This window comes from Mytilus galloprovincialis, chromosome 14 (assembly GCF_965363235.1).
Source record: "Mytilus galloprovincialis chromosome 14, xbMytGall1.hap1.1, whole genome shotgun sequence".
NCBI classification, from domain to species: domain Eukaryota; kingdom Metazoa; phylum Mollusca; class Bivalvia; order Mytilida; family Mytilidae; genus Mytilus; species Mytilus galloprovincialis.
This window is the reverse complement of record NC_134851.1, coordinates 55224630-55239507: the sequence shown is the minus strand read 5'-3', so window position 1 is coordinate 55239507 and position 14878 is coordinate 55224630. Positions and strand designations below refer to the sequence as shown.

Below are 14878 nucleotides of genomic sequence, written 5' to 3'. Positions count from 1 at the left end.
ATGCATAATTGTTGATATTAAATGTTAAATTAGTCAAAAAGAGGCTATTTCATTAATAAGATACGAATAAGAATATTACAGATAATTTTAAAGAAATATAGTTAAGTGGGACAGATATCCAACAGTGTAAGGAAACAAACAAAGTTACATTTACTTCCGCAAGCATAATATCACATCTTAGTTCTATATCACCTGTTTAATAAAATTAAAAAAATCTTACAACACATTTTTCTTTTAGTTCGATTCATTGAAACATTAATCATTCTATATTTGTGCCTATCTCTCTGCTTATAGTCTAAAAAAAAGATGTGGTATGATTGTCAATGATACAACTCTCCAAAAGAGACCAAATGACACAGAAATAAACAGCTATAGGCCACTGTACAGCCTGCAACAATAAGCAAAGTACATATGGCCTTCTGTGAAGTTCTATTTTACTTCTGGTAAAGTGAAGTCAACCCCAAATACACAAATTTGGAGGATTTCGTGTTGCAAACTAATTTAACAGCTCTCTGGATAAAAATAAGCAATGTATATCGGTATATTGTGTTATATCTGTATATTTATGTTATGTTTACTATTATTCTCCACCAGGAGCTGGAGTTATAATAATTATTATCAACCAGTGCTCCAGCTAGAAATTGAAAGGGACAGGGTGCCAGTGGAGGGCAGGGTACTTTTTTTATGCTGATAGGAAAAGGTACTGCTCATTTTTTTGTCTAGGTTTCTCTGTGTATCATGAGTTCACATTGTTTTTTTACTTTAAATGTTGACAATTTGCATTAGAAAAGTCAAGCATACTACGTGTTCATAAAACATGGCAATACACGTTCATACATCACATCACTATTAACCAAGTGGCGGATCCAGAACTTTTCATAAAGGGAGAGGCACTGAGTGACCTAAGGGGGCCATCTCCAGTCATCCTTCAGTGATTACCTATATAAGCAACCAAATTTTTCTCACAATAGGGGGGACACCCCCCCCCCCCCTTCGGGATCTGCCTATGAATTAAGAGTCAAAATAAATTACTATAACCCACCCCCACCCCCTCAAAATGAAGAAATATGTACTTTTCAAAGCATTTAATGTAGCGCATGGGATTTTCCTTGCAGACAAGGATGCTCCCACTAATGATGACTATCTGAATAACACTTAATGAATTACCATCTGACATATTATATAATTCCAGAGTTATGGCTCATTAAACTGTATAAAAATGATTTTCATTCATGAAATTACTTTGCTTAGTTTCTCCACCATTTTTATTAATCTATCTATTTAAGCATAGAATTATGAAAATGATTAAATCTAACATTAAATGTCAATGGCAATTGCAAACTTGTCTGTAGATAAAAAAATATAAATTTGTGAATTTTTCAATATTCTTCACTTATAGCATACAACTATCAGCTATAGTAATATTTAAAGAAATATTCAATTTCATTAGCTTAACGAGGCCATTTTCAAACTTTTTCACATCTCATTTCAATAAACACTCACTTCCCCCTTAATATAATCATCATTTCAAAAGTTTCGCCCAACTTTTGAAATGATGTATGCTGTGAACTTTTACACATTACAAGAAAACATTGACCTCTACCAAAGTTCAAAGTTTAGGTCGCAACAACTTATAAACAAGGTTTAGCTTACCTATAATATACTGTGTACCATCTATCCGTGTCGTGAAGGCTCGTCTAATTAACACAGGTGAGCAAGGATGTGACCTAGTTTCCCTGAGATTTTCAAGATATGGGGTTGACAGGTGGGCTGGTTGATCGGCGTCTGTCACCATCACTTGCGGAAGATTCGTTAACGAACGGCTCATCCTCCGTTCAATAGGACGAGGAAATTTTTTCGATAAATGCCTTTCAGATTCCATCGGAACACAAACAATGCTGCTTTAATCAATTCCAATTGTTTTTATTTCTCTGAATAATCTGTCATTTATTTTCCTAACGCCATAAAACTCTGTAACACTTTATCATTCCAATATATCTGAAAATCCCATCAGTATGCTCTTTTGTTGTGACCACTTTTTATTTTACGTTATTTTTGCACACACACAAATATGTTTAATCACGCTTTCTCCATTATGTGGATTTTAATAAGCGTATCTTCTTATGAGATATACCTATAAGAGTTAACAACAACACCCACTGAGCTAAGAATATTACATATATTCCAATACTTCTGATGATTTTAATCCTAATGCAACCACAATCATGTGTCAAATAAACTAAATTATTACTGCTGGTACTAAGTATCTTTAATTATCTTTTTTTTTTCAACTCATCACATCACAAAAGAACCCTAATTGATTAAAAAAAAAATAATACTTAATATGACACATTGGGAAAAATTATAAATAAAACAAATGAACAAAGCTTAGTGAAGCCTAAAACTTCTATTGATGATGTTCAAATGATGAAAGCGTCATAATTCTGTAATTTATTTATTAAATGCATCAATTAAAATTATCTGATAGTAAATTCCTGGTCAATTGAAATTAACCCAAAGTACTCTAGTGAATTAACTGTCAATGAAACTCAAAAATCCAAGGCAAAGACATCAACCAAAACAAAATTTATTTCAATACAAAACCATCAGACATAAAACCTCCTGAATTTCATTCCGACACACAAGTCATTATTAGAAAAACTAAAATTTCATTTTAATAAAAAAAAGAGATACCAAAAAAAAACTTGTTACATTTTATTCTAACACAAATCACTATTTAAAAAACCTGCTCATTTTTAAGTCAAAACAAAAACACCAAAGTAAAACCTGCTCAATCTCATTTCAAAACAAAAACACCAAAATAAAACCTGCTCAATTTCATTTCAAAACAAAAACACCAAAATAAAACCTGCTCAATCTCATTTCAAAACAAAAACATCAAAATAAAACCTGCTCAATTTCATTTCAAAACAAAAACACCAAAATAAAACCTGTTCAATCTCATTTGAAAACAAAAACACCAAAGTAAAACCTGTTCAATCTCATTTGAAAACAAAAACACCAAAATAAAACCTGCTCAATTTCATTTCAAAACAAAAACACCAAAATAAAACCTGTTCAATTTCATTTCAAAACAAAAACACCAAAATAAAACCTGCTCAATTTCATTTCAAAACAAAAACACCAAAATAAAACCTGCTCAATTTCATTTCAAAACAAAAACACCAAAATAAAACCTGCTCAATTTCATTTCAAAACAAAAACACCAAAATAAAACCTGTTCAATCTCATTTGAAAACAAAAACACCAAAATAAAACCTGCTCAATCTCATTTGAAAACAAAAACACCAAAATAAAACCTGTTCAATCTCAATTCAAAACAAAAACACCAAAATGAAACCTGCTCAAATTCATTTCAAAACAAAAACACCAAAATAAAACCTGCTCAATTTTATTTCAAAACAAACACACCAAAATAAAACCTGTTCAATCTCATTTGAAAACAAAAACACCAAAGTAAAACCTGCTCAATCTCATTTGAAAACAAAAGTACCAAAATAAAACCTGTTCGATCTCATTTCAAAACAAAAACACCAAAATAAAACCTGCTCAAATTCATTTCAAAACAAAAACACCAAAATAAAACCTGCTCAAATTCATTTCAAAACAAAAAAAAAACAAAATAAAACCTGCTCAATCTCATTTCAAAACAAAAACACCAAAATAAAACCTGCTCAGTTTCATTTCAAAACAAAAACACCAAAATAAAACCTGCTCTATTTCATTTCAAAACAAAAACCTGTTCAATCTCATTTGAAAACAAAAACACCAAAGTAAAACCTGCTCATTCTCATTTGAAAACAAAAACACAAAAATAAAACCTGTTCAATCTCATTTCAAAACAAAAACACCAAAATAAAACCTGCTCAAATTTATTTCAAAACAAAAACACCAAAATAAATTTCAAAACAAAATCACCAAAATAAAACCTGCTCAAATTCATTTCAAAACAAAAACACTAAAATAAAACCTGCTCAAATTCATTTCAAAACAAAAACACCAAAATAAAACCTGCTTAAATTCATTTCAAAACAAAAACACCAAAATAAAACCAACTCAATCTCATTTCAAAACAAAAACACCAAAATAAAACCTACTCAATTTCATTTCAAAACAAAAACACCAAAATAAAACCTGCTCAATTTCATTTCAAAAAAAAAAACACCAAAATAAAACCTGCTCAATTTCATTTGAAAACAAAAACACCAAAATAAAACCTGCTCAATCTCATTTGAAAACAAAAACAACAAAATAAAACCTGGTCAAATTCATTTGAAAACAAAAACACCAAAATAAAACCTGGTCAAATTCATTTCAAAACAAAAACACCAAAATAAAACCTGCTCAAATTCATTTCAAAACAAAAACACCAAAATAAAACCTGCTCAATCTCATTTCAAAACAAAAACACCAAAATAAAACCTGCTCAAATTCATTTCAAAACAAAAACACCAAAATAAAACCTGCTCAATTTCATTTCAAAACAAAAACACCAAAATAAAACCTGTTCAATCTCATTTGAAAACAAAAACACCAAAATAAAACCTGCTCAATCTCATTTGAAAACAAAAACACCAAAATAAAACCTGTTCAATCTCAATTCAAAACAAAAACACCAAAATGAAACCTGCTCAAATTCATTTCAAAACAAAAACACCAAAATAAAACCTGCTCAATTTTATTTCAAAACAAACACACCAAAATAAAACCTGTTCAATCTCATTTGAAAACAAAAACACCAAAGTAAAACCTGCTCAATCTCATTTGAAAACAAAAGTACCAAAATAAAACCTGTTCGATCTCATTTCAAAACAAAAACACCAAAATAAAACCTGCTCAAATTCATTTCAAAACAAAAACACCAAAATAAAACCTGCTCAAATTCATTTCAAAACAAAAAAAAACAAAATAAAACCTGCTCAATCTCATTTCAAAACAAAAACACCAAAATAAAACCTGCTCAGTTTCATTTCAAAACAAAAACACCAAAATAAAACCTGCTCTATTTCATTTCAAAACAAAAACCTGTTCAATCTCATTTGAAAACAAAAACACCAAAGTAAAACCTGCTCATTCTCATTTGAAAACAAAAACACAAAAATAAAACCTGTTCAATCTCATTTCAAAACAAAAACACCAAAATAAAACCTGCTCAAATTTATTTCAAAACAAAAACACCAAAATAAATTTCAAAACAAAATCACCAAAATAAAACCTGCTCAAATTCATTTCAAAACAAAAACACTAAAATAAAACCTGCTCAAATTCATTTCAAAACAAAAACACCAAAATAAAACCTGCTTAAATTCATTTCAAAACAAAAACACCAAAATAAAACCAACTCAATCTCATTTCAAAACAAAAACACCAAAATAAAACCTACTCAATTTCATTTCAAAACAAAAACACCAAAATAAAACCTGCTCAATTTCATTTCAAAAAAAAAAACACCAAAATAAAACCTGCTCAATTTCATTTGAAAACAAAAACACCAAAATAAAACCTGCTCAATCTCATTTGAAAACAAAAACAACAAAATAAAACCTGGTCAAATTCATTTGAAAACAAAAACACCAAAATAAAACCTGGTCAAATTCATTTCAAAACAAAAACACCAAAATAAAACCTGCTCAAATTCATTTCAAAACAAAAACACCAAAATAAAACCTGCTCAATCTCATTTCAAAACAAAAACACCAAAATAAAACCTGCTCAAATTCATTTCAAAACAAAAACACCAAAATAAAACCTGCTCAATTTCATTTCAAAACAAAAACACCAAAATAAAACCTGCTCAAATTCATTTCAAAACAAAAACACCAAAATAAAACTTGTTCAAATTCATTTCAAAACAAAAACACCAAAATAAAACCTGCTCAAATTCATTTCAAAACAAAACCACCAAAATAAAACCTGCTCAATTTCATATCAAAACAAAAACACCAAAATAAAACCTAAAAATTCTCATTTCAATACAGAACCTTCAAAACATAACATATACAATTTCATTTCAAAACAAATCGCCAAATCAAAACCTATATATAATTCCCATTTCCATACAAAGCAACAACATAACTCCAGAAAGTTCATATATAAAAAAACTAGAGGCTCTAAAGAGCCTGTGTCGCTCACCTTGGTCTATGTGAATATTAAACAAAGGACGCAGATGGATTCATGACAAAATTTTGTTTTGGTGATGGTGATGTGTTTGTACATCTTACTTTACTGAACATTCTTGCTGCTTACAATTATCTCTATCTATAATGAACTTGGCCCAGTAGTTTCAGAGGAGAAGATTATTGTAAAAGATTACTAAGATTTACGAAAAATGGTTAAAAATTGACCATAAAGGGCAATAACTCCTAAAGGGGTCAACTGACCATTTCGGTTATGTTGACTTATTTGTAGATCTTACTTTGCTGACATTTATTGCTTTTTACAGTTTATCTCTATCTATAATAATATTCAAGATAATAACCAAAAACAGCAAAATTTCCTTAAAATTACCAATTCAGGGGCAGCAACCCAATAACAGGTTGTCCGATTCATCTGAAAATTTCAGGGCAGATAGATCTTGACCTGATAAACAATTTTACTACTTGTCAGATTAACTTTAAATGCTTTGGTTTTCGAGTTATAAGCCAAAACCTGAATTTTACCCCTATGTTCTATTTTTAGCCATGGCGGCCATCTTGGTTGGTTGGCCAGGTCACGCCACATGTTTTTTAAACTAAATACCCCAATGATGATTGTGGCCAAGTTTGGTTTCATTTGGCCCAGTAGTTTCAGAGGAGAAGATTTTTGTAAAAGATTACTAAGATTTATGAAAAATGGTTAAAAATTGACTATAAAGGGCAATAACTCCTAAAGGGGTCAACTGACCATTTTGGTCATGTTGACTTACTTGTAAATCTTACTTTGCTGAACATTATTGCTGTTTACAGTTTATCTCTATCTATAATAATATTCAAGATAATAAACCAAAACAGTAAAATTTCCTTAAAATTACCAATTCAGGGGCAGCAACCCAACAACGGGTTGTCCGATTCATCTGAAAATTTCAGGGCAGATAGATCTTGACCTGATGAACAATTTAACCCATGTCAGATTTGCTCTACATGCTTTGGTTTTTGAGTTATAAGCCAAAAACCGCATTTTACCCCTATGTTCTATTTTTAGCCATGGCGGCCATCTTGGTTGGTTGACCGGGTCACCGGACAAATTTTTTAAACTAGATACCCCAATGATGATTGTGGCCAAGTTTGGTAAAATTTTGCATGGTAGTTTCAGAGGAGAAGATTTTTGTAAAAGATAACTAAGATTTACGAAAAATGGTTAAAAATTGACTATAATGGGCAATAACTCCTAAAGGGGTCAACTGACCATTTCATTCATGCTGACTTATTTGTAAATCTTACTTTGTTGAACATTATTGCTGTTTACAGTTTATCTCTATCTATAATAATATTCAAGATAATAACCCGAAACAGTAAAATTTCCATAAAATTACCAATTCAGGGGCAGCAACCCAACAACGGGTTGTCCGATATATCTGAAAATTTCAGGGCAGATAGATCTTGACCTGATAAACAATTTTAGCCCGTCAGATTTGCTCTAAATGCTTTGGTTTTTGAGTTATAAGCCAAATACTGCATTTTACCCCTATGTTCTATTTTTGGCCATGGCGGCCATCTTGGTTGGTTGACCGGATCACCAGACACATTTTTTAAAGTAAATACCCCAATGATGATTGTGGCCAAGTTTGGATTAATTTGGCCCAGTAGTTTCAGAGGAGAAGATTTTTGTAAAAGATTACTAAGATTTACGAAAAATGGTTAAAAATTGACTATAAAGGGCAATAACTCCTAAAGGGGTCAACTGACCATTTTGGTCATGTTGACTTATTTGTAAATCTTACTTTGCTGAACATTATTGCTGTTTACAGTTTATCTCTATCTATTATAATATTCAAGATAATAACCAAAAACAGCAAAATTTCCATAAAATTACCAATTCAGGGGCAGCAACCCAACAACGGGTTGTCGGATTCATCTGAAAATTTCAGGGCAGATAGATCTTGACCTGATAAACAATTTTACCCCGTGTCAGATTTGCTCTAAATGCTTTGGTTTTTGAGTTATAAGCTGAAAACTGCATTTTACCCCTATGTTCTATTTTTAGCCATGGCGGCCATCTTGGTTGGTTGGCCGGGTCACGCCACACATTTTTTAAACTAGATACCCCAATGATGATTGTGGCCAAGTTTGGTTTAATTTGGCCCAGTAGTTTCAGAGGAGAAGATTTTTGTAAAAGTTAACGACGACGGACGACGACGACGACGACGACGGACGACGGACGACGGACGACGGACGACGGACGCCAAGTGATGAGAAAAGCTCACTTGGCCCTTCGGGCCAGGTGAGCTAAAAAGAAGATTTGGTATGATTGCCATTATAAGACAACTTTCCACAAAAGACAAAAGTTACACAGCAATTAACAACTATAGGTCATCGTAGGGCCTTCAATAATGAGAAAAGCCCATACCGCATAGTCACCTCAATAAAAGGCCCCGAAATGACAATGTAAAATAATTCAAACAAGAAAACTAATGTTTGTCACATTATAAATCATCTATTAAAGTTATAACTCATCCATTGTAGCCTTAAGTTAACAAACTCTTCATAACAGGAAACAGGAGAAATTACAAATCTTTTCCAATTGACAAAATCGTTGATAAGTCACTCACAAGTACGATTTATTACATAACACTTGAATCATTCATCAAAATTTCTGAAAATTTCAAGTAATCTAAGAAAATCAAGAAAAATCTAGAAACATTCACAGTAAGATAGGAAAATCGGTAAAACTTCTTTAACGAACAAACCCAATACCTGTTTTAACATAATTACTGTAAAACCCTCTATCAAAATTGAACCCAAAAACCTCATTAAATTAATTATCAAAATTTCTGAAAATTTCAAATAATCGAAGAAAATCAAGAAATTCTAGATACCAATGTACAGTGAGATAGGAAAATCGGTAAAACTTCTTTAACGAACAAATCCAATACCTGTTTTAACATAATTACTGTAAAAACCCTCTATCAAAATTGAACCCAAAAACCTCATTAAATTAATTATCTTCAGATAACCAGAATTTCAAAATTCAATTAAAATTTCAACAACATGCTGTGGTAATTGAAGAAATGAATTCATATATTAAAATGATTCATAAGCATAAGAAGATAAATCTCCAAGCAGTTACGATTGACTGTGTTAACTTAAGAGCTAGCTGTGACCACAATATTGTGAGCACTCAACATTAAAAACATATATATATACAAATAACCATTGTTGCAAACTCCGTTGAAATTTTTTTAAGGAATTTTTACGTGCAAACGCTATCCAAGAACTGAGAGAACTTTAAAAACCAACATTTATCCAAAGAAGTTACTTAAATATCATTTATGAAAACAAAAATTTACAAATAACCATTGTTGCAGACACTGTTGAAATGTTTTGATTGAAACTTGCAAAAGATATCAAAGAACTGAGAGAACTTTAAAAACCAACATTTATCCAAAGAATTTTTTAAATATTATTTATGAAAACAATAATTTATTCAAAATTTTTATGAAGTCCATACAGTTAAAAGACTAAAACATCACCTTTTATGATTGATATTTCCAAGTCAATTCTATAACACATTATGAATATAATTTAAGAAGATAAAGACTTGTTCAAAATGATTGTACTGACATATAATCTCTAAAGATCACCTGTAAGCAGGTAGATATGTATAATATTAGGATCTGAAATGGACAGAAATGTGTAGAAGATCACATATAAAGTGAAGGCAATCTACAAAAGGTCTCCACATACATCGACCTTTAACTTAGAATCTAAAGAGGCAATGGATTTTGATTTTGTTTTTTGGTGTTTTAACGCCACTTTTAAGCACCGCATTTAGGCTATTTCGTTTGGGACATTTTTTATTGGTGGAGGAAGCAAGAGTACCCGGAGAAAACCAGCAACCTTCGATAGGAAACCTGACAATCCTAGTCAATTAAGATTGGAGTCGAGTGCACCCGCCAAGCCGGGTTCGAAAACACAACCTCAATATTGATTGTCTAGTGAATACAGTAGCAACTACTTAGACCACTCGGCCATCGAGGCCCCAAAGAGGCAATGGAGGCAGCCATCCTGGTAGAACGGTCTAAGACTGACCCTACCAGCCACTACACAACAGTCAGAGTAAGATGAAAGCGAAATGACGGATTCATATCTGTAAATAGGAACATTAAGTCCACAATAGCCAGCCAAAGGTCTCTTTACCACATAAAAGTTAAAAGACAATGACTTATTTCTTTTGCACAAAATACTAATGATGAAACGAACACTAATAAAAAGTTAACATTGCTTACAATAAAAAGACTTCTAAAATATTATAGAAACACCGTGCTAGAGAAGGACAGAAGTCAGCAATATATCAAGTCAAAGCTGAGAGAAGGACGAACGGTAAACTTAAATCAGACTCTGAGAAGAGCAAGAGTCCACTTAGAAATAGACAAAGCAAGGTAAAGGTCAACTTAAATCAGACTCAGAGAAGAGCAAGAGTCAACTTAGAAATGGACAAAGCAAGGTAAAGGTCAACTTAAATCAGACTTAGAGAAGAGCAAGAGTCCACTTAGAAATAGACAAAGCAAGGTAAAGGTCAACTTAAATCAGACTCAGAGAAGAGCAAGCGTCAACTTAGAAATAGACAAAGCAAGGTAAAGGTCAACTTAAATCAGACTCAGAGAAGAGCAAGAGTCAACTTAGAAATAGACAAAGCAAGGTAAAGGTCAACTTAAATCAGACTCAGAGAAGAGCAAGCGTCAACTTAGAAATAGACAAAGCAAGGTAAAGGTCAACTTAAATCAGACTCAGAGAAGAGCAAGAGTCAACTTAGAAATAGACAAAGCAAGGTAAAGGTCAACTTTACAATCTAACAGATTAGAGAAAAGGAACATTCAAACCTGACAGAAGGACAAAAGGTGAACCTGACAGAAAGGCAAAAGGTGAACCTGACAGAAGGACAAAAGGTGAACCTGACAGAAGAACAAAAGGTAAACCTAGGTTCAATTTAAAAATATCAGAGAACAGCAAAAGATAAAACATAAAAACTAGAAATTAAATTGATATAAAAATAAAATTGGCATTCTATTATCAACACAAATTGCTGAAGGTCATCATTGAGAACACCTCAATCCTGAAAAAGGCTTGCAAGTCAAAGACCATATAACATACACAATAAAAGAGTAAAGTATTTACTTTTTTACACTAAGAGACTTACAGCAAAATATTAACTATAAGCTATTAGATTAGAATAAAGACCAACTGTAAGTGCCAAGAGATAAGCAAAAGATCATTCAAACAAAACAGAAAAACACATTAACATTAACCAAGAATTTTAAATGATTGCAACACTGACAGAAATTTGCATAAATGGTAGCTTGCCTGTATATTATTGAAGAAAATTTGACAGAAGTTTAAAACTGACCATTACTTTTGAAGGTCTACGAATTTAAACCTTTCTTGATATATAACCATCCAACACTCAAAAAGTGTAACCCATTCAATATACTAAAACAAATTTTACAACAGCTCAAAAATTGTGCAAATAAAAAAGAAATTTGTTTAAGATTGTATATTACATTCCTTTATGTAAAAAAAAAATAAGAAAGTAAATTATCAATCAGAAGATGCTGCATACCTGTTCAGTTTTTACTACATTTCATATTAAAGTGGAGGCTGGCACTTAGAATCGGTATCACCAAAAAATCAAATTGCTTAACTTAAAAATAAATATTTTAAAGTTGACAGTTGTCTTAAAGTAGCTCTAAATAAATGTTGTTAAACATGTTTACAGGACCATGAAATATTTGACAAGAAAACAATAAAAAATTTGACAGATATTGAATCATTATTCAGGATGCAAAGATTAATTAGTGATATTTGTGGAATGCTAAAAAAGTCAATGTAATTTGTATGACAGTTTTATTGAGTACAGTGAAACCTAGCTACCTGTGTAAACATCTGGAAATTGTAACAGTACATGATTAAAACATAACCATTCTGACTCCAGAAAACTATTTACAAAATTCAGAATTAGCGAACACACTCTTTTAATAGAAAAGGGTAGACATCTTAAGATCCTTTCGAGATCAGAGATATTGGAAATTCTGTAATGAGATAGAGGACGAAAAACACTTCTTTCTCAAATGCCCTAAATATAACTTTTATAGAAACAAATATTTTGACTTCATGAAAATCAATTCGGAGTGGAAAGATACTGCTAAAGATGACATGCTTAAACTTAAAACAATACTAAACCCCAAATCTCACAGTCAAATTAAAAATACAGTTTCCTTTATAAGACAGTCATTATAACTGAGGACAGGGACCCAAAACAAAAATTTGAACTGATACATTTTGTATTTTTGTATATATGTTATGTTTGTCAAAGATCATGTTTTTGATTTATATGGCAATAAAATTATTTTGATTTGATTTAATATATTATTAAGTAAAGTATCAGAGAGGGGGTTAGAGGAGGGCCCAGGGTGCACACTACCCTTTTTGTGGAAAAAATGTGTGGGGTTAGGGTTGTTTCAGATTAAAAGCTGACTTTTGTTTGCTTAAAACAATCTACAGAAAAGTGGAAAACACCCTGTGGAGTTTTCAAATGAGTATCATTTAGACTGGAGTATGGGCTGGAATTTTTCATTGACTTTGGAAAATTATAAGGATATTTAGTGGTAGATTATTAGTCATTATAAAATTTATCAATTTTCTCCTTTAAAAATGAGACTTTTTAACGAATTTGTTCTAACATGAGCAACACGACAGGTGATTCATGTTGAGCAGGATCTCCTTACCCCTTCTGGAGAACCAGAGATGACCTCAAGTTTCAGGTTCCTGAGTTTCTCTGTGAGTCTTTAATTTTCTATGTTGTGTTTTGTGTATATTGTTGTTGTTTTGTTGGTCCCTTTCTTTTTTAAGCCATGGCTTGGCCAGTTTGTTATCGATTATGAGTTTGAAAGTGATCGATTTTAATATCTTTCGTCCTCTTTTACTCATTAAATTACTTGTGAATATTATTTTGTTTATAGTATGGCATGTCCTATAAGTAGATCTTATTTCTAATTGCACCTGTGCTTTAAAGCAGGGCCATTTTGTATATTTATCATTTATGGTTTTAGCATATATGACAGGCTGTTGATTTTCCCCTAAGATTAATGAAACACATAGTTTTGTTACATTTTAGCTTTTTATATCTTATACTTTACTATATACATTTTGCTTATTGTTGAAGGTTACTTCCTGATCATTTGTTCTCTGGTGAATAGTTATATTGTCCTTTAGCTAACAATATTTGACAATTAGATCTTATTTCATAATTGCACCTGTACTTTTAAGCGGAGCCATTTTGTATATTTATCTTTTATGGTTTTAGCATATATGACGAGGCTGTTGATTTTCCCTTAAGAAATGATACACATAGTTTGTTACATTTTGGCCTTTTATATATCTTACTTTACTATACACATTTTGCTTATTGTTGAAGGTTACTTCTTGATCATTTGGTCTCTGGTGAATAGTTTATATACATAAAGATATGTCTTGGATGTCCTTTAAACTATTAGTATTTGTCAATCATAAGGATTCCAATAAGTCTACAAGGAAAATTAACAATGGATTGACTACAAAATCGTACGGATGGCATTTAAAATTTCAATGACAAAGATATACCCAGGAGAATCGGTCAAGAGAAACATATCGCATTATAAAACAACAATATCATCTATAATGCATGAAAATCCAAGTATTAAAATGGAATGGTGAAATGTTAAAATGGGAAATATTAAAGTACCAATGCAAGCTCCTGTTACATTACAGAATGACCTTGATGACAAAAGGTCAATAAAGACTCATTTGTGTCATTTTCATCTATGTAAATGTTAAAAGTTATTCAATAATGCATTAGATCTAAGTAACATAATTTTGTATATGTCTTAAGAATTTTGATTAAAAATTGTGGTGGAAAAGTCAGCTTAATGAAAAATAAATATTTTATGAATTGTTTATCGATTGATTGTATAAAATTCCATGTCAAATCTTTGAAGCATATTCAGGACAAGAATATATCAAACAGGGACATTTAGATTGGACATTTTAGAGCTGGAAAAAAGGAAATATTCTGATAGGGGCTGAAATATTGATTTGCAATGGAAAAGGACCCAACTGAGCAGATAACTATTAGAAAAATTTGTACCCCCCACTTAGGTGACATGTATTCCTGCTGACAGATATTAGAACAATGTGTCCTTCCACTGGGGTGACATGTATTCCTGCTGACAGTTAACAGAATAATGTGTCCTTGTACTGGGGTGACATGTACCAGAATAAAGTGTCCTTGTACTGGGGTGACATGTCTTTCTGCTGACAGGTATCAGATTAATGTGTCCCTGTACTGGGGTGACATGTCTTTCTGCTGACAGATATCAGATTAATGTGTCCCTGTACAGGGGTGACATGTCTTTCTGCTGACAGATATCAGATTAATGTGTCCCTGTACTGGGGTGACATGTCGTTTTGCTGACAGGTATTAAAATAATGTGTCCCTGTACAGCGGTGACATGTCTCCCTGTTGACAGGTACCAAAATAATGTGTCTCAGTACTAAGGTGACATATCTCCCTGCTGACAGGTATCCGAATAATGTGTCCCTATACTGGGGTGACACGTCTTCCTGCTGACATGTATCAGATTAATGTGTCCCTGTACTGGGGTGACATGTCTTTCTGCTGACAGATA

The 14878-nt window shown here is 31.8% G+C and overlaps 1 protein-coding gene across 4 annotated transcripts in view; it reads right to left on the bottom strand.

Moving 5' to 3' along the window:
- Window positions 1-14878, bottom strand: part of LOC143059813 (dual specificity calcium/calmodulin-dependent 3',5'-cyclic nucleotide phosphodiesterase 1A-like) — a 290727-nt gene that overhangs the window by 191677 nt on the left and 84172 nt on the right. Inside the window, exon 1 of one of the 4 annotated variants that reach the window (XM_076233376.1) lies at window positions 1654-2022. The exons of the other annotated variants lie outside the window; for them this stretch is intronic. Coding sequence (XP_076089491.1) covers window positions 1654-1882 — 229 coding nt within the window. The 5' untranslated portion in view covers window positions 1883-2022. Of the gene's footprint in view, window positions 1-1653; window positions 2023-14878 lie in introns of those variants that run through there. 4 annotated transcript variants of the gene reach the window in all.